The sequence below is a fragment of the Echinops telfairi genome, unplaced genomic scaffold (assembly GCF_000313985.2).
Source record: "Echinops telfairi isolate 266 unplaced genomic scaffold, ASM31398v2 ScPeMD7_3533;HRSCAF=4204_1, whole genome shotgun sequence".
Taxonomy (NCBI): Eukaryota; Metazoa; Chordata; class Mammalia; order Afrosoricida; family Tenrecidae; genus Echinops; species Echinops telfairi.
The window spans coordinates 9,126,257-9,152,179 of NW_022107432.1; the positions used below are offsets into that span (position 1 = coordinate 9,126,257).

A 25,923-nucleotide genomic window follows, 5' to 3' on the forward strand; every position below is an offset into this window, starting at 1 on the left:
TTGTTTTTTTCTATTTGCTTCTTTCTTTAGTTTTGGTGATTTTTAGGGAGAGGGTTTTGGAGTTTTGTTGGGCTTTGCTTGGTTTTGGTTTTGGTAAATTGGGAGAATCTCACCTTCTCCTCCACCAGTTAGTCTGTTGCTAACTAGCATGCCTCTTCTAAACAAGAGGTACACTTCTGTGTCTCTGTGCCCCAGGGGCAATAGACAGAGAAGAGGATGCACCTACCTTGCTTGGCACACAGCTTTGATTTCCAGTGAAAGCTTAGTGTAGTGCTGATGCTGAATTTGCTGCCCTAACCAGATGCGTTTTCTAGCTTTGGTCTTGCTGGGAGGCCTGCCTTGTTGGAAGATACAAGAGATGTTAGAGTAGCCACATGTTCCCTTCTGTAGAAATCAATTTTAAAGAGTTCAGAAATGACAGATTGTATGAGGGAGCTTCAAAGTGGTCCTGGAGACAGACGTTCCATTATTTTGTAATTCAATTTTTCCATGCACTTTTTGAAGCCCTTTCATATTGTTACAAAATCGCATGCCAGGTAGCCTTTTTTGAGTGGTGGGCATGATCGGTTCAGTGATACACAAATAGAATAGAATGCCTCTCTAATGAATTCATCCTGATCCCGACATTTTCTTCTCTTCACATACGTGGCCAAAGTTACTTGGATGTCATTAGTCATTCGGCCACCCTCTTCCTCCTTCCTCCCTTTTTATCCGTTTAATTTTCTCATTGGGTTTAACTATGTTTACAAGTGTTTTCTAATGTTTTCAGGGCAGATGTAAAACATTTCATCTTTATGTGACTTGAAACTATTTTTGAAAGCAAGACTAGCCTTAGAATCTCTTGGTTCTAATTTCGGACTTTCTGTTTTACTTAGAATCAAGTCACCTAATTGGACAACTAGCCGCTGCTTTAGTTGCGTTCTTATGACTACACTCTCTTGGGTTTTAGCTCAGATGTTGACTGCAGTCCTCTGGCCCTGGACACCTGTGTGTCCATTCTGGTCTCTGCTCTCGGATTTGGACCGATGTGCGTTGTGGGAGGGGATGTGCAGGGGCACAGCACTGTAATGAAATCACCCCTAATGGCCCTGGCAGCTCTGTGGCTCTGTGCCCTTATTGCGCTTTTATTGTTAAATGTCGTTTTGGTGATTCATTATTAATGTGCTTGGTTGTAAAATACATTTTATTTTGATTGCTTAAGTATTTGTGTGTGTGTACATATTCACTTAAATTTATTGTGAGGAGTAATTTATAACCAGTTTCACAATTTGGTTTCCAAACATAGTACCATGAGTTCTTGAAACTACAGAGGAAAGGGATTCTGGCTAACGTTACATGGATCTGTAATAAAAGTGCAATGCACTCGTTATGTTCTTGCTACTTTAAAAATCTAGTGAACAGACTTCACAGTGCCTTTCTTAGCAGAGGCATTAAGCACCCTACTTAACGCCCAGATCTATCAAGAAATAGCAAAAAAAAATTTTTAAGAAATAGCGGTAGGAAGAAGAACAAAATTCTCTGTGAATTTCCCGTCATTGACAAGGGAATGACGGGAGAGGGGTCTCCCTGGTGCTCCTGAAATCCTGCAGGGTTCATTCTCCCAGAGTGACCAGGGCGCACCACCTCAATGCCAGGTGTTACCAAGACAGTCCATAATCTGCCCATGAACCAGTAGCACATTTCCCACCTTCAGGAGAAATTCTGCATTAGTAATTTTCAACATTTCTGTAAGCATTAACTCAATAATTCAAGTATAGTGAGTATGTGAAGATAAGGGTGCTACAGCAAAATGTCGTGAAGAAAGCAGATGGTGCCCAACTCTCAAAAAGAATAGCATCCGGGCTCCTAAAGGCTTATACTTCAACAAGCAGTCATCTAAGTGAGACATCAACTGAGTCCACATGGAATGAGTGCACTAGCTGGTGTGACCCAAAGATGACAAATAGCAAAATGCAAATTCAAAGGAGGGAAAAGTATCAGAGCTTATGTGGTAAAAACCAAGTTTGCAGAAGGCTACAGATGACAATTGGAGCCCAAATTACAGTTGCATGGGCTCTCAATAGACTGAGCCCCTGGGGGAACCCCTCTGATCATAATCAAGGGGTGTGAATAGCCTCCCTGTCAGACAAAGATTATTAAAAACTTGATCATGGCAAATGGAATTAGGTTATAATGTGGTATCTGGTCATTGGATCTCCCTCTTGACCCATATTAGATTTGCTCTACTTTTTTCTCAAATTTATCTTCCTCTGGCTTATTTTAACATTGTTTTTGGTCTTCTTAATGTATACACTATTTTCATCTTGTTTGCTTTGGTTTTTGTTGTTGTTGTTATTTTTTCGGTATATGAAGCACAGGATGGGGCAGATGTCTAGAGACAGTAATTGGTGTAATGGCTCTTGGGAATGGGAGGGGGAGGTTGGAGGGAAGTGGCGAGAAAACAAATACAGGGGAGGATGTTCTAGAACTGATTGTGGTGATGTATAGGCAACTCTTTTAAAAATATGACTGAACTATGGAAGTATATGGTATGCAAATTATGCCTCATTAGAACTATTAGGGAAAAATGATTGAAAATTTTATGGATACACTTCTGAATTTCTTTTACAGTTCCACGAAGCATGGAGTAAACTTATGGAGTGGCTAGAAGAGTCAGAAAAGTCTCTGGATTCTGAACTGGAAATTGCCAACGATCCTGACAAAATAAAAACCCAACTGACACAGCATAAGGTGGGTCTGTAATTACGAAACGAAAACTGTCACACCTCCCATATGCGAGGAGGTCTTGAAATCTGTGTGGGCATTTCCTTTATCTTTGCATTGAATTTTCCACAAAACTCTTAAAGTCCCTTCTTCTCTCCAGATCACTTTCAGAGTCGGATCTTATACTTAGTCATCACTGGGGGGAAGAAAGGCATGGAGGGAGCCCTGCTGGTGTAGTGGTTGTCCGTTGAGCCGTGACCCACAGGCTTGGCAGTTCAAAACCGCCAACAGCTATCTGGGAGAAAGACTGGACTCTCTACTCCCATAGAGAGTTACCATCTCAGAAACCCCCAGGGGGTTGCTATGAATCAGCATTTAACTCATTGGCAGTGAGGGGAAAAGGTTATCTAATGAGACCCACCTATTTTAATTTGAAAACCTAGCTCTCTTTCACAATGGTCAAGTGTCAACCTTGCCTCTATCTCTAGTGGCCATATCATCGATGATGCCAGATTAATGGTTAAAAGAAAACATACAGTTAAAAGCTGCAAGTTCCCTACAAACTTAAACAATATAAAGGATTTATAATAGTGGTTTGAATGCTGGTGTTTCAAATTTTCATGACAACTGTCTTAAAATTTCTTTTGAAAACTAAAGTAAAAAGTGCACACACTTTTTTGTGCACTTTATAATGTCATTTATGACATTATAATGATTTAGTCATTTATAATGTCTCATTAAACAATGGAGTGGACACATGGGTCCCCTTACCTAAGTTGTAATCCTTGTGTGTATATGTGTGCATGAAATCCCACTCCTCCTCTCGAAGACACATAGTCCATGGTTTTCTTGTGTATGCTAGAAGCATGGCGCAGCACTCCTAAAATCTCTTACCTTTCATAGTCATTTCACGCGGCATTCAAAGGATGCTGTGTTCTCTCCCCTAACCTGCCTCCGTTTTCTTTGTGTCTGTCATTCTGCTTGTACAGCCAGCTGTTAGGTTGAGAAGGTGACTTAAAGGAGGGTGGTCCCTGTAAAAGCAGTTTTACAGTTTTCCGTCAGACACCGATAAATCATCACTTGAAACGTGGTAATTTAGAAGGCTGGATAAAATTGGGAAAGGTGAGGTGTCTCATCATCTGAAAATTCTAACCACTGCCATTCCCCAGAGTGGCGGCCTTCATAAGTCGGACCTTAGAGATTGATGGGAAGGAAGGTTTGGCTCTTTGGCTAGAGAGGGCCTTAGGAATGCCTTCTTCTGCTGGCGGCCTTGGCCGGCAAGTTGTCACATCCAATATTGGAAGTACAGTGACAGAGCCACACTAGCCTTCAACTGGGATGGGGGGGGGGGGGGGAAGAACTGATTGGAATGTGAACTGAAACATTAAACTGAAGAATCCTAGAAATTAAAATATGGGAAGAAACCTGTTAAGAGTCTTTATTATTTCTCCTACTGTGAATTGTTTTTATTTTCATCATTTCTGTCCTTTAAAAACCTTCCTCTACCCTGTGATTCGCTATAATTATATATCCGCTATGTGGACAAAGTCAGTATCAGTACCGTGATGTAAACACTAGCATTCTGTTTGGAATAACATGAGGGGTTAAAAAAAGGGAAAAGTATAAATGTGCTGGACACAATGGCTGTCTGTATGGATTGTGAAAAGAGTTGTACGAGCGCCCAATAAAATTTTTTTTTTTTAAAGAATAGGCTAAGGAGGAGATGGGTGGTAACTTGGGTGAAGGGAAAGATAATCTCCTACAAGAGAGAGAAGGGACACAGTGCTAGCTATTGATATTATTTGAAGTTGTTGAATAGAAACTTTATCTGAAATGTAACCCCCCCATCTAATTTTCAATAAAAAAGTATTGTTTGTTTGAAAAGGAAAAAAAGCAACTATATTTAACAAACTTCAGCAATAGTGTGATATTTTAGCATTATTTTACTAACAATTTCCCAGATGTAGTTGCCTCCTATTACAGAACAAAGTAAATAGCTTAGTCATACTAAAACCCATGAAGTGTGTAGCTTTTAAAGGCAGTGAAAGCGTATTAGGTCATTGTAACCTCAAGGTTATTCTGGAAAACAACACATTTGTGTAGCATTTTACAGCCCACGAGGCTCTCACATGATAGGGTTTCTCTCGGCAGCCTCAGAGCAGCTCTGTGAAGGTTCACTCCCATGTAGGTTAGCGCGGGCTCTCCTGGTGGGACACGGAGGAGGCGCCTGCACCTCATGTCCCTTCTGCTGTTGTTGCGTGTGCTTCTCGTGCCGTCGCGAAGAAACCATGGCCTGACCCAAGGTCATGCAGATTTACCTCTACATGTTCTTCGAAGAACTTCAGTACCCTTTTAATTCTATCGTCCCACAAACTTTTTGGGGCTCCTCATATTTAATAGCAATCGTCTCATTCTTTCTAAGTCTTCTATTAAGTAATTATAAACACAGACTAAGTAAAAGTTTTGCTGCGTGTCACATCTGGCTTGACAGAGCCTAACAAGTGAAAGATGATCATGAATTACCTATGAGGACTGTGTACCTAGTTTATAAAAACTTGTCTTTGAGTTGTAAAGAACAAACATGATTTTTTACTCCAAACCACCACCCCCCACACACATACACACACACACACACGTGCACACAAAAAGTTAAACAGCCATATAAAAAGCAAAATATAGATCTTTTTTTGTGTGCAAAATATACATCTTATATGAATAGTCTAGCTATTTGGTAATGGAAAAATAACCTTTAGTTCTTTAAAGACTTTGGTAGGGTTTAATGTGAGTGATGGAGGGAAAGAAGTGGAAGTTCCCCGGATGGTGTGGCCGTCATAAACAATGGGTCCCACAGAGGAGTCTGTGTTTTCTACTTGCCCTAATTGTGGCTTAGAGATGATAAAGCATATGGCATTATTGTGGCTATACAAATGTGACAACCAACCTACTGAATAAAACCCTGTAGTGAATCTTTATTGCTTCACCCTGTGGTCATATTGGACCTATAGTTACTGAGAGAATATTAAATCATGTTTTCCTTTTAAACCCCCCACTATCATGATCCCAATTCTACTTTACAAATCCGGCTAGACCAGAGGATGTACACTGGGACAGATAGGAACTGGAAACACAGGGAATCCAGGACTGATGATCCCTTCAGGACCAGTGGTGAGAGTGGTGATACCAGGAGTGTGGAGGGAAGGTGGGATAGAGAGGGGGAACCGATTACAAGGATCTACATATAACCCCCTCCCCGGGGGGGTGGACACTAGTAAAGTGGGTGAAGGGAGATGTTGGACAGTGGAAGATATGATAAAATAATAATAATTTATAAATTATCAAGGAACCATGAAGGAGGGCGGAACGGGTATGGAGGGGGAAAAATGAGGAGTTGATACCAAGGGCTCAAGTGAAGAGCAAATGTTTTGAGGATGATGAGGGCAACAAATGTGCAAATGTGCTGGACACAATGGATGGATGGATGGAATGTGGTAAGAGTTGTATGAGCTCCCAATAAAATGATTTAAATTTTAAAAAGAAAAAAAATAAACCCTTGGGTTTTTACTAGTTTATTAGCAGTTCCATTTTATTTTCACTAGTTCAAGAGTCTAACTTGTGACTGAGAAGACTACAGTTCTAATTGAGTTATGGATTTTTATAATATATGTAAGAGCTCCCAATAAATGATTAATTAAGAAAAAGAAAAAAATCCTCTGATTTGATTATTTGCTGCTGTCTTCCAGTGTTGGTGTTCCGTTTGCTAAAGTTGCTTTTTTGGGGGGGAAAAATGATGTTTTGGGTGCAGGTTTACACAATAATAAATTAAGTTCCCATTTGATGATTTCTATTTAACTTGTTCAGTGAAATTAGTTAAAATTTTCACAATGTATAAACCTCTTTAACTGCGTCCTAGTTCTTCTGTTTACAGGACTCTTTAAGTTCCCTGCCCCCTTGTCCTTTCATGTTGACCTTGTGGTTTCATGCAGGGTTTTTTGTTTTTTTCAAGAAGAGTACCCTATTTACAGATGATATGCTTTCTTTTTTTATTTTCAATATGCTTTATTTTAATGTGTCATTCATTTATTTCACTAAAGGGTGATCTCAAAGTGTAAAGAGTATCTCATGGAGTCTTTTGACCTTAACTGACCCAATAAATCTGGACATTGTAGGACATCGAGCTCAGTTTTATATATTTTGGGCCTTCTCTTAGGGTTCATCTGCTGTGGCCCTGGTCAGAATGGTTGGTAGTGATTGCTGGGAACCATCTAGTTATTCTGGTCTCCGGATGGACTGGGCTCTGATTCGTGTAGACCAGGGGTCCTCAAACTACGGCCCGCAGGCCACTTATCCGGGCCCGCTGGGTGTTTTTGCCCGGTTTGTTTTTTACTTCAAAATAAGATATGTGCAGTGTGCATAGGCATTTGTTCATAGTTTTTTTTTTTTTAAACTATAGTCCGGCCCTCCAACGGGTCTGAGGGACAGTGAATTGGCTCCCTGTTTAAAAAGTTTGAGGACCCCTGGTGTAGACTGTTAGCCTGGTAGGCTAATTTCTTCTCTGAGATCTTGGTTCCCTTCATTCTTTTGTTTCTGATGAGTAGAGACCAATGTTTATGTCTTAGTGGGTGCTGTCGGCTACGCCTTAGACTGATAACCACAAGGACAGTGGTTTGAATCTATCCATGGAGTGGATGGCTTTTATTACATATGGCTGCTTATATGCTTTTGAGATCCCAGACACTGCTCACCACACTAGGGTGCAGAACATGGATGGTGTGAACTCCATTGTACCAGCAAAGTAAGATAAATTGTTCATGAAAGGCTCTTAAGCCTTCAAACCTAGAAAACCAGTCTTGTCAGATGTTTAGTTATACCTAAGAAATATCTATAAATGTGTTGTCTGCACATATGTGCCTGCACAAACATTTCTTATGTATATGTACGTGTAGATATTTGTCTCTGTGCACACGTATGTGTACATAAACTTGTGACTACCTGTGTATCTATGTGCCTTTACATACTCAATTTGGGGCCATAGTTGATCTTGTTGCCAAATTTTGTATGTTGTATTCTTTAATACACGCATCCTCTTATCATGAGAACTTCTTAGTGGCATGGTTTACTTTGGCCAAGTTGTGCTCACTAGCCCTACATTCTATGATACTCCGTTTCCCATCACCCAAAATAACGAGCTCCCATCTAGTGCATCATAACCCCTCCCCTCCCTGTGAGCCATTGTTCTCTCTGAATGTTGTTCTTGTAAAAGTGAAACCACAAAGTAATTGCTCGCTTAGCATTAGGTAGGAGATGCCTTTTTTCTCCAAATGCGTCTCACCTAACCCTTCATTAGTTCCACATCGAAATACACACTGTTTTCTTGGGCATTTATATAGGAGTTTCAGAAATCACTTGGAGCCAAGCATTCTGTCTATGACACCACTCACCGGACTGGACGCTCCTTGAAGGAGAAAACCTCCCTGGCTGATGACAACCTGAAACTAGATGACATGTTGAGTGAACTCAGAGATAAATGGGATACGATATGTGGGAAATCTGTGGAAAGGTAAAGTATTCTTTAGGGTTACAAATGATTATAGTTTTGGTTGGGTTACAATTCAAGGCTATTTGTGGGCATTTCAAGTGTACAACAGTGGTACTATTGAATCCAGGTATGCTTTGGGAATCTTAAATGCTTCCGCTTTGCCTGAAAAACTTCTCATCTTTAAGACTTCAGTCGCACAACACCCCCCACACCCACCCCAAGAAGACTCGGCTTTCCATAATTTATTTTTAACTACTCTTTACAGTCAAAATTATCGTCCCCAAGACTTCTGTCATCTCTCACCCTTACTACAGCAACTGCCAGGGCAGTAGGGACTGGCCTCCCCAAGCCCAGTTTTCACCCCCTTTACAGTTGCTGCGTAACAATGGGATGTTGTCATTTCCCTGCTTCTCATCCTGGACTGCGGGTGTGAAGTAAAGTACAAGCCCTTGGACTTGGCAGACACAGAGCTCCTGGCCTGGCCCTTGATTCCCTTTAGCCTCAGCTTACCCCTTTCTAGTTTTCTCCTTTCTCATCACACTTCAACCAGGAAGGCCCAAGATTTATTTCAACTATGTAAGAACTACTGTATTAGTTGAAGAGTATGGTAATCATTTATTTTGTAAGAATGAAGACCAACCACTCCCAAGGAGTTGGAGATTGAAGAAGTCCCAACGGTCCCAACTCTGGCAAGATGCCAGAGTGCTCCATTTCCCCCTGCTCGTCCTTGAGGACATTGCTTTCTGCTTCTGGCTGCTGCAAGCGGTTGCAGTTCCCTACAGAACGTAGGAGAGTCTGAGGAGAGGGCTCACATAGTGGGGTGATGTACGGTCCAAAATCCAAAGGCCAGGCAAGGGTGAGCCAGATGCTGGGGCCAGAGCATGTGCTCCACTCCTGGCTCTTACTGGTGATGAGATCACACACCGTGCTTCTCAGGGGGCTCATTTTATAGGCAGTGGGATGGCCTTACAGGGAATCCTGCTCACAATTACAGGTGAATCCTATCAGTGTCTGCCCCCACCTTCTTAGCTGACCCATGCAAGGAAAGGTTGTTTGGTGGGAGTTACATGGTTTAATAAAATTTCAGCCCAATAATCTGTCCTCCACCCGTGGACTATATCTTATTCATGCACATAAGACCTGAGACCTCTGGCAGGATGTTTTCAGTAGACATTGGCCTTCCGCTAATCTTAGCCCAGGTTTTCTTTCCCAGCCCACTCCAGAAACAGCTTTTTCCTACTCAGCTGTAATATCTCATTCCTTACATCTAGTAGAAGTAATAGGCACTAAGTTAACCATTGAACAAAGAGTGTGTGGTCAAATTCACACTCTCTACTATGGTTAATCTCAGCCCATTCCTGTTTGTGAGCAGATACTGTCCTCCCCAATGGGACTAGAGCCACAGGCGTATGAAATCCAGAATTATATCACATAAGGAATTATGGCTGGAATTTATTTATTTAGTGTATTAATATTAAACTAATATAGCTTAAAGAGTTCAAGATAGTATCTTATAAACTTTATGTTCTCAAACTTTTCATTTATCCTTGCTCTCATCCCTGTTGTCAGAATCAAAATTAAGTACATTATTATGTTCAGTTCAAGGAAACTACTCAGTTAAGAAAAAAAAAAGACTTCTTTAGTTTCAAAAGGATACATGCTAAGTAATTTCATTTACATGACATTCTCAAAAAGGCAAAATTACAATGATTGAAACAGATTAGTGGATGGCCGGGGATTAGAGCTATGGAGAGAAAGGGTTATTATGTGTGACTACAAATGAGTGGATGGCCGGGGGTTAGAGCTATGGAGAGAGAGGGTTATTATGTGTGACTACAAGAGATAACATGAGAGAGATTTGGGGGAATAATGGCCTTCAATTGTGATGATAGTTACATGATTCTATACATGTATCCAAATCCATAGACCTGGATGCCAACACACTCTCAATTTTACTGTCTAATAATTTTTAAAATAATAGTAATTTAGAACTTCTTTTTGTTAGTTAAAAGGCATACTTCAATTAAGATACTGAAGAGTCAATAATTCAGAGAAGTGTTTATAAAGGTATTTTTTAATTGGTGCCAAATATTGAAGCAGTAGAAGAAAAAGTTTTAAGAAAAGTTAAGTTTTGCTATTTTCTAAGAAAAACAAAGAAATAGCAGTGATTGTCAATATATTGTTTTCCCTTGTGAGCCTTATTCAACCTCCAAAGATGAATTTTAGATACTAGGGTGTGTATGCAAGTGACTTTTTGATGCCTAAATTCATTCCCCCCCACCCTCACCCCCGGCCCCCAGACAAAACAAACTGGAAGAAGCCCTGTTATTTTCTGGACAATTCACCGATGCCCTGCAGGCCCTCATTGACTGGCTGTACAGAGTTGAACCCCAGCTGGCCGAAGATCAGCCTGTCCATGGAGACATTGATTTAGTGATGAATCTGATCGATAACCACAAGGTATTGTTATTTGGGACATTTTGTTTTAGCTATGACTTGATTATCCTCAATAGAAAGGTAAACCTAACCACCTCATTTAGCCTTTTAAAATCAAAACAATGCATATATATCCTACTGCCTGACCATCTTTAATGTTGAAATAATAGTAAAGTTGAGCAGAATCAGAAACCTTTTTAAAATAAAAGGGAAAATTCACTTTGTGAAACAATTCAACTTTTAGTGACTAGACTTAAAGCCTTTTTTAGAACTTGGAAAGTAATTCCATTCTCTACTGCTCCGGAACTTATTTCGAGAGTGTTTTACTATGCCATGCAATTTATTTAAATACAAGTGGGTAGATGTGATCATAGGCTATGGGGGTCATGATCAGCAGCTTGTCTGTTTTGGAAACTGTCTGAATCCGGTTCCTGGTTTGTAGCAGTTCATGAGAAAGCAGCAGGTGCTCCGAGGACTTTGATTATTAGCTTCTTTTCTAAGAACACTGGTTTCTGTGCCATCTGTTAATATGCATGTTAAACTGTTGGGCAAATCAAAAGCAATATTCAAGACATCATGCTGGCACTGAATGGAAGGTCCTAAATTATCATCAAATGATGTAATAGAACAACCTTGGAGAAAAACATGAAGCATGGTGCTAAAGCAAAATAGTTTATCAGAGTTAGTTTATATTTAGATCGGGGTACTTTATAGTACCCTCCTGGAATTCCTGCTGTGTTTCTCCACTCTAATTTTTGAGTTCAGAAAATGTATTTTAATTTTAAATATTTTTTCGATTGTGCTATTTTGATCCTACTGATTTTTCAATCTCCTGTTGCATATGTCTCCCATCTATTTTAAAGCTCTATTCCCTTGTTATTCTCATTTAAAAAAAAAAAGAATATGTTCCATTTAGATAGTAACAGAAAATAAAACAATCAGTAAAGAGCACTGATCAGGCCCACTAATATTAAAAATTACTGTGCTTATAGCAAAGCAATTTTTGGTGCATGATTAATATAAACATTTCCAACTCCTTGGCATTTGTTCAATGAGTAATGAATAGTGTAATGTTTCTTTTTACATAAATACCATCTTTATAAGTTCACTGTCTAAATATTTACTACCCTAGACACTCACCAGATTTTTAAAATATATTCAAGGTCATCAAAACGGAATTAATCATTCAGCATTACTAATACAATTGGAAGGTTCAAGCAGACGCTTACGTATACAAAGTTCATTGGAAAGTCTACTCCCGTCTATTGGATTAGTCACAGTGACTCTCGATGCTGTTTCTTGTGTGGGTGTTTGTGTATCTGCAGACACAACTAATTTAACACTGTTAAGAATGATGTCAGTCAGGGAATTCTAGCACACTAGGTTTGGAGGGTTTTTGCTTGACTGACTTTTGTAAATGCCTGAAGTATCAATGTAGAAACAGCCCAAATTAGATGTGCTTAGTGAATACTCATTTGCGGGGTTTTTTTTTGTTTTTTAGAAAAATAAGTTAATTTTATTCTTCACAGTGGATTGTTTGAAAGAACTGGTTTCACATACAGACTTAGAGATCAGAAATGAAATATCCTGGCCTCCCTTTTGGATTAAGTCTGTGGGCAAAAGAAACCAGCTTAACTCTTGGCACTTCAAAGTTTATGCATAACACACAGAAGATAAGGGAGACGTGGCAAAAGCCTCCCTTCCACAGTACCAGAAAGGGAGGTGAGCCTCTAAGTGTGACACTGTGGGATTGTGCCCAGGGTTCTGCGAAAGACAAAGGGTAGGTTATGAGGCAAAAGGACCATGGCCCCATGGACTTCTCTTTTGTTACCTTTAAGAAAGCCAACACCATGTTCCAGGAGTGTTCCGTCACCTGTCTGTGCCTTAGATAGTTCTACTAATTAAAAGTACCGTGCAGCTAACATGCCCCAGACAAATCAATAATTTGAGAGAAAATCAAACTTGGTGCTAAAAGTCATAGAGGAGTTTAATGTGTGTATTTGTGTGTGATTTAAATAAAGGATGCTGGCCACACCAGCATTTAAATCTAACTTCCCATTTAAAATATGAAGTTTATCATAGTTTGGCCCTTCATGAAAATAGTACAAAACCTTATAAATTGGTACCAGACTATATTCTTGGCGATGCTCAAATAGGAGCACAGCGTCACGTCAGATCTTCTGAAGATTTTGCACATAAAAAGTCCTGGTGCGTCTAGAAGTCTGTGCACAAGGCTACATCTCTTACTGGCTTGGTTTTGTTCTTGAAAACTCACTGGGAGAGTATGGTCCTTTTAGGTCTTCCAGAAGGAGTTGGGGAAGAGGACCAGCAGCGTGCAGGCCCTGAAGCGCTCTGCCCGAGAGCTCGTCGAGGGGAGTCGCGATGACGCCTCGTGGGTCAAGGTCCAGATGCAGGAGCTGAGCACCCGATGGGAGACTGTGTGTGCACTGTCGGTATCAAAGCAAACCCGCCTGGAAGCGGCTCTGAGCCAGGTAAGAACTCCGTGAATTGTAGCTGTGTGTCAGGAGCCTAAAGTAGCAAAGCCCCAACAAGGACTACTGCAATCAGGAACTATGATGCTGTCAGAAATGGTAAAGCCTCTCATTCCTCATCCAGGACAGTGAGGGAGGAGGAGGGGAGAACAGGATTCCCCTGAGGTCTAGCATCCTTGTCTTGGGTCCTCCCTGCTTAAGAATGTCAGCTCCCGAAACTGGGAGATTTCTGATGGTTGCTTCAGAAGTGTGGCTTGAGCGATTTTTCGACCTGAAAGGATGATAGGCTGCCAGTCACCCTCTAAGGTCAGCTTGTTCAAGTGATGAGTTAGTCTTCCTGTCGGCCCTTTTGCTACCTTGGACATTCTCTTCGAGTTATGAAGTGCAGTTCTGCGGGTAATGGGTGTGTGTGTTAATGCATATAATGGCATCCCAGCACCATCCAAATGATTACGCTCACAGTGACTAGCTATCAGGTTAGTGGTTCAAATCCACCCAGATGATCCACAGAAGAAAGACCTGGCTGTCTACATCAGAAAGTTTATAGCCATTGGAAACTCTCATGAGCATACTTATACTTTAGAACACAGGAGTCAAACCGGTAGTTTTTGCTTCGGTTTTAATATGTACAAGTAGTCCATTTTTATTTGAATGTCTGTGCAGCTGTGTAGTTTTTGCTAACAGTGTATTTATGGCTCCTTTTTTTTTGGTGTGTGTGTGTATACTGTTAGGCAGAGGAATTTCACTCGGTGGTGCATGCCCTCCTGGAGTGGCTGGCTGAGGCGGAACAAACCCTCCGTTTCCATGGTGTTCTCCCAGATGATGAAGATGCTCTTCGGACGCTCATCGATCAGCATAGAGTGAGTCATGCAAACGATACTTAGTCAAACTATTTGAGAAGTTTAGAGAAAGTAGGAAAGATAGAATCCTGCTTGAAAATACCAGCTGCATGGCTATCTTCCTTTCCATACTACATCCTTTCCAGATGTAGTGAAAGATCCTGGCACGTTTGAGGGCTCATCTGTATTCTCCTTGTGTGTATGCGTGTGTCCCGTACACCTGCCCGTGTGGATTAAAAGCTTTTCTTTTTCTGCTGGCTTTATAAGGAAGGTTATCCTAAAATTAGTCACTCTTTCCTATCTCTAGGAAGCACATGGAGTTTTCCAAGGAGTTGTTTGGCATCTGAACAAAACTAATCTGTATTGTTGTGCTTCCATGTGAATTTCAAACACATAATGTCCTTAGTGAGCAGTTTGGTGTTTATAACATTATGCCAGTAGAATTGTAAGTGAATAATTTTGACCTTTGTAAACCAGACAGGCAAATAACTAACCAGTCTTTGAATTTAAATTTTATTCATTTGCTTCTGTTTTTAACTTACGAGCCCTCTTAAGTCTGTTTTAGAAGTAACCTGTAGTATATCTCACAACTTTAAAAACAGGCGAATACAAATCAATGCACTGTTGAATAACTAGTCAAGTGAAAATCCGGCCACTGGGCTTTCCTGTGGCAATACACAGAACTTAGCCAAACCCTGAAGAAGAGTGGGCCAGAGGCCTCTCAACAGATGTTTTTTAACCTTTGACTCTTAAGTCAGGAATTTGCCAGGCTAACACTGAAGGTCTTGCTGATGGCAGCATTTCCTATCAACATTCAGAGATTTGTTTGACACCACCCAATAGCCCTTTCTGCCAGGGTCAAGTTGGACGTGAGCATTATTTCCAAGGTAGCCTGGATTGCATCATCTCTAGAGGCTGATTTGAATTAATATCCTCCCTCGGTGATGGGCTGCTGGACCTGTCACAATGAAATACGGCCTTGTTAATAATGGTGAGGCAACCGTGCACAGCATTATCTGGAGCAATGAAATGCTCCAAATGTACAGAGAAGAAAATGACATCAACATGATTATCACCTCAAGGTTCACCAACAGTTTGAAAATACACCTCACACTACATTGCTGTGGACTGACCTCTGCCAACATTACTGTGGAGTCACATTAATAGACTTAGGCCTGAGTTCCAGCGTAGGGATAAGAATGAGCTAGGTATCCCTGAGACCACCTCTGCCATCCTATAGAGAGGGGCAAGGCTGTGCCAAACACCCCCGCCTCCCCACACCCCACCTTGCACCCTCCCTCCCTCTGGGTCTCTGTATAACCAAGAAAAGCCAGGAAGCAGGTACTCAGAGCAGAGGTAGTGGTCTTTACAAGCAATTCAAACATATGTCTAAGGAACATAAAATTACATGTAATTTTATAAAGAGCTTCTTAGTAATAATATTGTGCGTTGTTATTCTTTGTCATTTCCTGCACTTCCCATTCACTAATAAGAGGAAAAAACAGAGCATTCCATTTAATTTCGCAGTGCCAGGACTTTGCAGTATAATCCAATCATTGGAAATGGCACGTGTTCCCACGTGAGTACAAAGCAGTGAGGTAACACTCAAGACTGGGAAGAGCACAAGGAAAAGTGGGGAGTCGATAGAGGAGCCCAGGGGAAACCCAAAAAAACAAAACAAAATCACTGTGAAAAGCCAAGTGATGGTAGCAGCCTACACTTTGAGCAAACCATGGCCACAGTGCACATGTGCAAACGAGCAGGCTGAGAAGCTCTCATTGTGCCGGGCAACGTGTTGAGTAGTTCTTGTAGTGCAAGACTGCTAAAGGTGGGAGTGTCGGGGACGTTGGGAAATTCTCTAGGAGGTTTGGGAGGCCTGTCACATTTTCCGGGGGAAAAGTCTTCATTTGAGAAATCCCATTTTTGGAGCTCCGTGGCATGTCTGTCTATGGAAACTGTTATGTTGGTGGAGCGCGCCATGGTGGAGGTGAGGCATTAGAACAAGCTCCCCGTGCAAGACTGCCCGCGCCCCATCCAAAGCAGACTCTGCTCCTCCTGCTTCTCCAGGAGCCTGCCAGGAGCTCATCACAGCAGAGGAGGGCGTGGCATCCTAGCCTTCTGAAGAGACGTTTCTGACGCAGGCTGGCTTGCTCCCTGGGCCACTTTCTCCAGGGCCTCTCTGCCTCTTTCCTGCTGGGACACTCTGAGCTTTTCCCTCCCGCACCAGCAACCATTTTATACCTCCTCGCCCAGCTCGCTTTCCAGCCCGTATGCCTGTCTTTCCTGGCCAAGTCTGTGTTGTTTCAAATAACAACCTTCTTCTCTTCTCTTGTTAGAATCTTTGTTTTTTTCTTTTCCTCTTGGCAGCCGTTTCTATTGCTATCTGCTGCCTCTCCCAAAGTTATGAATTCCTAATCATCATTAATGATGTAAATATAATATATCTCAATGTAGCAGAGTGTGTTTTATTTAAAAATAATGTTTGGTGTGCTTTGTAAAGCATGAGATAGTATCTTGTGCTTGTATTTTAAAATAACTTAGAAGGTATTTCATGTCTGACTCCTTTCCCTTCTTGAGTTCCCCGGTCATTGGATTATTTCCCACCGTGAAGAAACAAGTCACGCTTCTTGTTGATTTGTTTAACTCTGACAGTCAGATGAGCGTCAGTGGAGTTTTGGTTTCAGCCCGGGAAGGCAGCTAACTCAGGTCTTTGTTTCTGCTGTAGGAATTCATGAAGAAACTGGAAGCAAAAAGAGCCGAACTAAATAAAGCCACCAGTATGGGAGATGCTGTTTTGGCCATCTGCCACCCGGACTCCATCACCACCATTAAGCACTGGATAACCATCATCCGGGCCAGGTTTGAGGAGGTCAGGAGGTCTCAGATAATCTTTAGTGGGGTCATCGCTCTGAGAGTTGGGAGGGAGGGTGGGGAGCTTCAGCAAGGGAAATGGGAAAATGAGGCCATGCCAGCGACAAAGCTGCTCTTTGAAACACCCCTCTTGTGATCATTTGGGCCCCTGGTGGCGCAGTGACGAAGCACTCCGCTGCAAGCCAAAAGGGTGACTTCACCGCAGCACCAGGTGCTACTGGGAAATGACCGTCCGCTTCCGTGAGGATGACAGTGTGGGAAACTCTCTGAGTTTGTTCCACCTGTCCCATGGACCCACCATGAGTCAGAATTGACCCAGCGATAATGGGTTCAGTTTTTGGTTTGCGATTGGCTTAAAAATAATAATAGTAGTAGTAGGAATCCTCATGCAGCATCGACACACGAAAAGGCCAAGCTCTGGCTCACTGTGTAATATTTGCACAGTCCACTTTGTGTTGGCAGAATAATCTAGCATTGGCTAGTGTTTCGGAAAAGTACATGAACTCTGTAGTTGAGAGCTTAGCCGTTTCCGTTTCCACTCTGTGCTGCCTGGTTGGTGCTTCAGAGAACACGTGTTTGAACTTGGAGGAGACCACCAAAGGAAGCCTGGGGGACCAGGTGTACATGCCGAGACTTCTGAAGCTGACAGAGGTCGTGGAGGGCTCTCCTGTCCTCCACAAGCTGGGCCTCGGCGCCCACGACAGGATCCACAGAGGCTGGGAGAACCATAAGTCACACCCAGGAGGACCCTAATGGACATTTCAGAATGTGCGCACTGCAGATCAGTGAAACGGTTCATCAAGGTGGAAGCAAGTCAGGGGCATTTCTGTTTCTCCAACAGGTGCTGGCCTGGGCGAAGCAGCATCAGCAGAGATTGGCAAGTGCACTGGCAGGACTGATAGCTCAGCAGGAGCTGTTGGAAGCTCTGCTGGCTTGGCTGCAGTGGGCTGAAACCACACTAAGTGAGAAGGATAAAGAAGTCATCCCCCAGGAGATTGAGGAGGTGAAAGCCCTCATTGCAGAGCACCAGGTGAGATGCGCAGAGCCTTAGCCCTGTTAGCCGCCTGCTCAGACTCTCTCCCTCCTTTCACTGCCGTAGTTCCCCAGAGATCACGTTGTGCTCGTGGGCTTCCCTTCCTGTTAAATAGAACTCCTTACAGTTGGGTTTCCAATTCTGCTGCTGCCCGGGATGGCTCTCGTTATGGTTACTTAATCTTGGTGGTCTCTCTCTCTATTCCTTTTTTGGGGTCTCATCCATAGCCAGGGCTTCAGCTGGCACCTTGTGTTATTGTTCCATCTTTGCACATTCGTCATCCCCTAAGATGTCCACCAACACTAAAAATTCTAAAAGGGGAACCTACCCTGCATCTCAGCACCTCACCCACCTAGCCTACCCTTAATCTCTGCAAGGCTGGACATCACCCTAGCTGTGATTTCCGTGTCCCCTTGGTTGTTTGGTGGACATCTGGAGGAGCCTCATTGGAATGTTTGACGTGGGCCCAGCTGGCTGACACAGGTAGCACTGCTTTTCTTTTAATGGAACCGTGAGGTGGCCATTTGGTCTGTAGGGGCTCTGACGTGGCTCAGGGTGTGTTCTCTTGGATCAGGAGCTTAAAGGGACCGGTGCTCTCTGAGGGACAGGTATTCCAAGAGCAGGTTACCTCACCTTTCAGCGGTGTGCCTCCTCAGCCCCCTCCACTGCAGTCTGCCTTCCCTCAGCTTTCCCCACACGCGCCAGATCTAGGGAAGCCTCACCCATGGCGGTCAGCCTGAGAGGATGAAGGAAGGAATGATGAGATGCTTTAAACTCTTTCATTCGATAGCCAATAATCTTGAGCCTTGACATTACCTTACGCTTTGTGGCATGGCTTCTCTGTTAATAGATGTATTTAGAATCTACTCGCATCTAATGTGGATGATTTATGCCTGTATCTATCAGAACTGTCTTAAATTTTATCTCAGGTATCTAGGTGAAATGTCCCACACGACGGATCAAGCCAGCTAACTAGTTAACTGTACAGTCAAAGGGTCCCGTGCAAGAAGAACCCTGGAAGCTTCCATTTGATCGATGTTGTTGGCCCAGCTGCCCCATGCCTGGTCTATCAGAGCACAGCCAATTATTATAGTTTGTTTAAACTGACTCTCTTTCCCAGTTCCAGCATTTCGTTGGATGATTTTCAACTCTTCTCAGAGATAGTAGCACAGTTCCCTTATCCTTTGGTGCTTCGTTCATTTCTCCCAGTGGTTTTCTCTCACATACTTTTTTAAATTAAATTTTTTAAAATAGTTTTATTAGGGGCTCATACAACTCTTAGCACAACCCATACATACATCAGTTGTGTAAAGCATATTTGCATATTCATTGCCCTCATCATTCTCAAAGCACTTGCTCTCCACTTAAGCCCCTGGCATCAGCTCCTCATTTTTCCCCTCCCTCCCCGCTCCCCCCTCCCTCCTGAGCCCATGATAATATATAAATTGTTTATTTTGTCATACCTTGCCCTGTCCGACGTCTCCCTTCACCCACTTTTCTGTTGTCCGTCCCCTGGGGAGAGAGGAGGTCACATATAGATCCTTGTAATCGGTTCCCTCTTTCCAACCCACTCTCCCTCTACCCTCCCAGTATCGCCACTCACACCACTGGTCCTGAAGGGATCATCTGCCCTGGATTCCCTGTGTTTCCAGTTCCTATCTGTACCAGTCCTATCTGTACCAGTGTACAGCCTCTGGTCTAGCCAGACTTGCAAGGTAGAATTGGGATCATGACAGTGGGGGGCGGAGGAAGCATTTAGGAACTAGAGGAAAGTTGTATTTTTCATCGTTGCTATATCGCACCCTGTCTGGCTCATCTCCTCCCCGAGACCCCTCTGCAAGGGGATCTCCAGTGGCCTACAAATGACGGAAAGCATCTCTTCCATTTCAGACCTTCATGGAGGAAATGACCCGGAAGCAGCCTGATGTCGACAAAGTGACCAAGACCTATAAGAGGAGGACAGCAGACCCTCCCTCTGTACAGTCCCATATTCCTGTCCTGGACAAGGGCCGCGCAGGAAGTACGCAGAGACCCGTTTCTATAAAACGAAGATGGTTAGGCAAAGGAGCTGGTTCTCTTCTATGTAAAATTATCGCTAAACTCTTGGTGTGGTTGGGGGCTTCTCCATAGCTGTGCATCACAGAAGGTATTCTGGAAGGAATGCCGGGGCCCAAGAATTGCAGCAACTTGGTTAAAGGTTGTCAAGAGAAGCACACCCAGGCCTCTGTGTATGACTCCATTTGCTCAAAGTGTTTCGTTCAAATTAGGTAGGAGAAACTGGAAACCTTATCATCAACAATAGCAGAAATCACCAACCCTGTTGAACTGTCTCGTTTCTGTTCCATGAACGGGACAAAGCAAAATGAGTTCGTGAGCCCAACTGTTCAGTAGCAGCCAGCAACGTGATAGTTTGCTCATGTTTGAGCAGTGGGATGACAAGCTCCATTTACTTACTTTTCTGCCCACCGTGACCCAAACCAAAAGGGGAAAAAACAAACCAAAAAAACCAACTTCCATGTATTGAGTAGATTCTGACTCATCGCACCCTCACAGGACAAAGTAGAACTGCCACATCTATATATCTGTTTCCAAGGCTGTCATCTTGATGGAAGCAGACTGCCAACAGCTTTCTCTGAAGGAGAGGCTGTGGGTTCACACCAGAGGCTTTGGGTTGGCAGCTGAGTGCTTTAACCACTGCACCACCTGGGCTTCACTTTGACCCAGAGAAATAACATGAAGGATAATAATAATCATTTGTAGAAGATTTAGCAAAAGTAAAATTTGTATCGTACATTTTATGTTTCTGAATGGTGCTTTAATTTAAAAAAAAATTTTTTGTGAGTCATTTCAGACCCAATACACAAAAATCAGGGTGACAAAGTGATCGATAACAGCAGTCAGAATCCCTGTTGTCCCCAACCCAGTGAGGGAACAGCCTGTGGCAGGCTCCTTAAACTCCCCGAGCGTCAGTGTCCTAATCCAGGAAAGAGGACACCATAATCTAATTGGACTGTTGTGAGGATTCAAGGGCAAATGCCTGTGAAGTGCTGAGCAGACTTCCTGGCATATAGTGACTAGAGGCAGTCCCTGGTTTACAGCTTTACAGGTTCTGACCCTTTAACGTTTCATAAGTTCTCCCTCACTTCGAAACGACCGAAACACCCACTACCGGCGATACATTCTTCACCACTGTCACCGTCACAGCTGCGCATGCAGCTTTCAAATCATTGAAAAGACTTTGAGACGTTTTTCCTTTTCTTTTTGGGGGCACGAAAGGTAAAACACTGCGTGCTCCTATTCCAGCCGACGTGCACATTCTAAAGACACAGCCGGGAGCGGATCTCATTTGTTACCCAGGCATTGCCTGCAGTCAGTAAATTTTAGCTATTAAGATTTAGAAATAGCCCTCATCTGGGAGTTGGGAGTTCTAGGCAAATTCCAGCTTAGACACTTCACTTTCTTTAGGCCTTAGGTCAGTAACTTTTCTAAACTTTACTTAGCCATGCGATTAGATGAAATTGTGTCGAAGTAGCTATGGTGGTGCAAGGTTAGAGAAACTTGTGAAAAATAGCAAGAAGATTTTAATTAGTGCATTTGGGTGTGAGGCAATGCGCAGGAAGCTCGTTGCTCTCAGGGCAGAGATGGTTTGGGGGAAGCCTGGGTCCTGCGGGTGCCCTCCCCTATTTGCATATCTGGGAATGGTACACTAGCCTGCTGTCACTCATGACTGTGCCGTGCTTCCGGCGCTCACCTCCTCCCCCTTTCCAGTCGGTCCTCTAAACGTGGGCGCAGCTGTAGCTGATGGCAAATGCCTCCCTTCCCCGGGAGAGTGCTTTAAGCGTCTCTTTGCAAAGAGGAAGATGACCCAAGAGTCCCTTATAACTGAAATGGCAGGAATGCTCACCTAGGAAATGATTTCAGCATGAATTTTGGGCGAGAACATCATAGTATTGAAATACCCCTTTTAGGATATATTTCTACATCTAGAAGCAGACTGATCCTTAATAAGTAAAGCACATTTGGACCTTGACATTAATGCGTCATCAAAATTAGGATTTGCCACTTGTAATTTTAAATGATTAGTTGCTCAGTCCTAGCAAGGCAGAGCAAAAGCCAAGCCTGCCCGTCATCTAGGTCTCTGTGAACATGCCACCTATTTTCACAGGAAAACGCTTCCCAGCATCCAACTTGTATCCCTCTGGAGCCCAGACACAAATAGAAACCAAGAACCCCAGGGCAAACCTCCTGGTGAGCAAGTGGCAGCAGGTGTGGCTGCTCGCGCTGGAAAGGAGACGGAAGCTCAACGATGCTTTGGACAGACTGGAAGAGGTGAGAAAACTCATGCATTCTCCACATGCTCCTTGCCCCCATGCCTCATAACACATGGCCCAGATTGAATTCTCTGACATCTCTTAGGTAAACACTGGCTATGTGGTTGTATGCTCTGCTAATATTGAAAGTCTGCGTCTCTGGTGACGAGCTGACTTGTGAACCTTTGAGGATGGAGAACCAATAAAGTGCAGGGGAATAGGTACACAAGCAGATGCCGGTTGGTTGGTAGGAAAGGTCAAACTCGATAGGTGCTTGCTGGGAAATATCATCCTTTATAAGGTAGCTCTGACATGCCTCCTCGATTTGAGATGGAGCGTTTCAGATTCCTGAAGTGGAAAATTTCCAGATGTCTAGGAGTGAAGAGCTGACTCACAGCAACAGGGGTTGGGGGGCACAAGGGTTTAGGGCGTGAGTGCTGGCCTTTGTGGCTAGGCCCCTCTGGTGATGTGAGCATTATCGAAAGCTTTCACTTTGGTTGATTTTTGTTGTTTCTTCTATTTGTAAAGACAATTCAGTGATAGTAGTGTAATATGCTTTATGGAAAAACATGTTTTTCTGTAACAACCTTTATAGAAAAAAGTTTCTGAGTCCCCTGTTCAAGTGTAGGCCTTTTTTTGGAGGTGAGGAATAGGTGAGCTTTACCTGAAGGATCCTTAAAAGTTACTTGGCTAGTAGAGAATCAGACATCATTTGAGCACAGCATTAACTCAACCAAAACATATCTCTTGATCTCGTTCTTTTTAGCTGAGGGAATTTGCTAACTTTGACTTTGATATCTGGCGCAAAAAATACATGCGGTGGATGAATCACAAGAAGTCGCGAGTGATGGACTTCTTCAGGAGGATTGATAAAGATCAGGATGGGAAAATAACCCGGCAAGAGTTTATTGACGGAATTCTTTCCTCAAGTAAGTTCCAAGACAGATGACTAATTTTTAAAGACAATAAGCACCGCTTAAAATTGTATGACTGGTCAGCCTGGGCTGCTAGTAAAACTGCCTTTCCTTGGCTGTTAAGTCTCCCTGCCCTTTGACAAACAAGAAAAAAGCCCTTGGTCAGATTGGTGGCTTGGGAGTCCAGAGCACCTGGTGATTGTGTAACTGTGGACATGGGCCCTCCCCCCAGCTCATCTGTGCCTGCCTTAGTATAACCAAGTTAATCGTGTTGGATTCAAAATAGTTCATTTTGCCAATAGATGAATGGAAACAGAATCTTTGTTTCCTTTATGTTTTGAGTTACCACTCTGATAGAACAATCTCATTAATATGATATGAACACTCTCAGAATTCTTAAGGTAGGGGCCACCTCCGTGTTTTCAGTGGGTGTGCTTTCCCTGGCCGATGTTACTGAATGCCACGCTCACACCCAGGCACCTTCACAGAAGTGAGGCCTTCCATAAAGCAGCCGGTGTGCCATCTGAGATCACTAATGTTAGCCGTGTCATCGGGTCACCGTGACTGTAGTTAGAGATCCGTGGGGGCCACATTTGTTTGCAATGCTGTCGAGTCATTGTTTTAAGGGTGTTCGTGGGTGTGATCATCATGAGCAGTCGAGGGTGTCTCGGGCAGAACAAGCAGTCACCACCCTCCTCTCCTAACTCCGATGGTGAAACTCTTGCAGAGTTCCCCACCAGCCGCCTGGAGATGAGTGCAGTTGCCGACATCTTTGACAGAGATGGCGACGGCTACATCGACTACTATGAATTTGTAGCAGCCCTTCACCCGAACAAGGATGCCTATAAACCCGTCACTGACGCTGACAAAATTGAAGACGAGGTACTCTTCATCGCTCCCCAGCCTACAGGATCGATGGGGTGCTCTGCTAGGATACAAGATCATAAGCGTTTCTCAGTGTCTTAAGGGTTCTGCTCCGGACTGTTTACCTGGAAGTGAATATTTCCTCCTTGTCGTTGGCAGGTGACACGGCAGGTGGCTAAGTGTAAATGTGCAAAACGATTTCAAGTGGAACAGATTGGAGATAACAAATACAGGGTAGGTTTGCAAAGCAATCCGGTGATTCTTATAAAGAATATGAGTTAAAGAAAGGAAAAGAAAAAAAAGATTATGAGTTAAATTTTTTGCACATAATTTTTACCTGAGTTGTGTTCGAGGAATTCCATTTGTTTACTTTTACATCAGAACACAGTTTAATGGAACAAGGGAGCTTCAAAAAGATTATGGAAAAAATTCCTTTATCTTATCATTCTACTTTTTTACAAACCTTTCCAAGCAGCTTTGTGTGTGAAATTCCAGTTTTCATAATTTTAAATTATATACAGCTAAAGCCAACATTTTAAATATTAGGACAGATCTTACTCATTATCAGTAAGGAGACGAATATTTCACAGGAAAAACCACTCTCACCTCGTACAAGGGAGTTTCAAAAGGTCTGTGGGAAAATGGACTTAAAAGGTGATGGAATTGTTTCTATGCACTTTGTGAACCCCCTGGTATTATATGCTGCTTAATAGTACTTTATAATATATTCTTTGTTACGGGTAGAGGTGAGTTTTTTGTGTTTCTGTTTTTACCAAATGGTCAAGCCCATTCCAAGCTAACATACAAAACCGAACACACTGCCAGTGGAGGATGGAGTCCATTCCAGTTCACTGGCCTCCTACAGAACAGAAAGGACCTGCCCCTGTGGGTTTCTGAGAGTGTACATCTGTTTTTTAAAGCGTTGCATTGGCATACATTTCACATATCATACACTTCAGTAGTTTTGATCCTATTTCAGAGTTGTACAATGATCTCCACGATCCATTTTAGAATATTGACTTCTTCCTTGTACTCATGGTCCTTCGCTCCCCACCTCTCCCCGCCTCCTTTATGAGAACTGACAGCTTCCTCTCTCTGCCCTGGAAGTGAGCACAGTGCATGATCCCCTTCGCCCCCTCCAAACAAACAAACAAACACCCCAACTCACTCATCGTCACTGGAGCTCTTTATTCCAAAAGCTAGAATTGTAACATTTTAATTGTTGACTCCTTTTTATAAATACAAAAAGGAGGCAGTGTTTTTTCAGTTGTGCAGTGAGGGTTGCTTTCATTTGAAATCACAGTAACTCAATTCGCCTTCATCCAAACTTGACTTGAAGGAAAATGCGAACTCATAACTCTTTCCCCACCTTTTTCCTCTGTCTGTGGGGCATCTCCTCTTTGTAGTAGCTGAACAGCAAACGTGTCGAGTTTCCCTAACGTAGTGTGTTATTTACAAAGGACACATTGTATATTTTTAATTGTTTTACATTTTCACTTCGAAAATCAGCCATCTACATCTTCAAATGTTTTCCCTTAAGTTTGAAACCCAAAGTTTCCCCCCCAAAATGGGTAGAGAAACGTTTCTCCATATTTGGTGTGGAGTTGTTGTGACCGGTACCTGCACTTCTCGAACTAGAGAGTACAGCCAGAAGCCAAGAGTGTGTGTGAGAGAGTGTGTTCTAGGGTCACGAGGAGAGTTTCCTGCTGAACTAATGATCTTTCTCCCATTTTTCATTTTTTTTGTCAGTTCTTCCTGGGAAATCAGGTATAAACCAGTTGAATGTGTTCTCAAGTTCCCAATTATTATTATTTTAAACTTTTTAATTCATCCTCATTAAAGCTTCTCATGGCCAGTCTTCCCCATGCTACCCCGAGCTACCTCATTGTTGGTTGGCGTGGTGTTTCTGTCAGCGCTCTAAGGGT

At 42.9% G+C, this 25,923-nt stretch overlaps 1 protein-coding gene across 6 annotated transcripts in view; it reads left to right on the forward strand.

Moving 5' to 3' along the window:
• Positions 1–25,923, forward strand: part of DST (dystonin) — a 527,522-nt gene that overhangs the window by 490,978 nt on the left and 10,621 nt on the right. For 5 of the 6 annotated variants that reach the window (XM_045294845.1, XM_045294847.1, XM_045294849.1 and 2 more), the window contains 13 exons: positions 2,611–2,730; positions 8,091–8,260; positions 10,540–10,699; positions 12,973–13,167; positions 13,899–14,027; positions 16,732–16,875; positions 17,719–17,907; positions 19,801–19,930; positions 22,076–22,239; positions 22,987–23,149; positions 23,862–24,016; positions 24,158–24,232; positions 25,748–25,765. In XM_045294845.1, coding sequence (XP_045150780.1) covers positions 2,611–2,730; positions 8,091–8,260; positions 10,540–10,699; positions 12,973–13,167; positions 13,899–14,027; positions 16,732–16,875; positions 17,719–17,907; positions 19,801–19,930; positions 22,076–22,239; positions 22,987–23,149; positions 23,862–24,016; positions 24,158–24,232; positions 25,748–25,765 — 1,812 coding nt within the window. The remainder of the gene's footprint in view (positions 1–2,610; positions 2,731–8,090; positions 8,261–10,539; positions 10,700–12,972; positions 13,168–13,898; positions 14,028–16,731; positions 16,876–17,718; positions 17,908–19,800; positions 19,931–22,075; positions 22,240–22,986; positions 23,150–23,861; positions 24,017–24,157; positions 24,233–25,747; positions 25,766–25,923) is intronic. The other variant, XM_045294848.1, reaches the window with a different exon arrangement.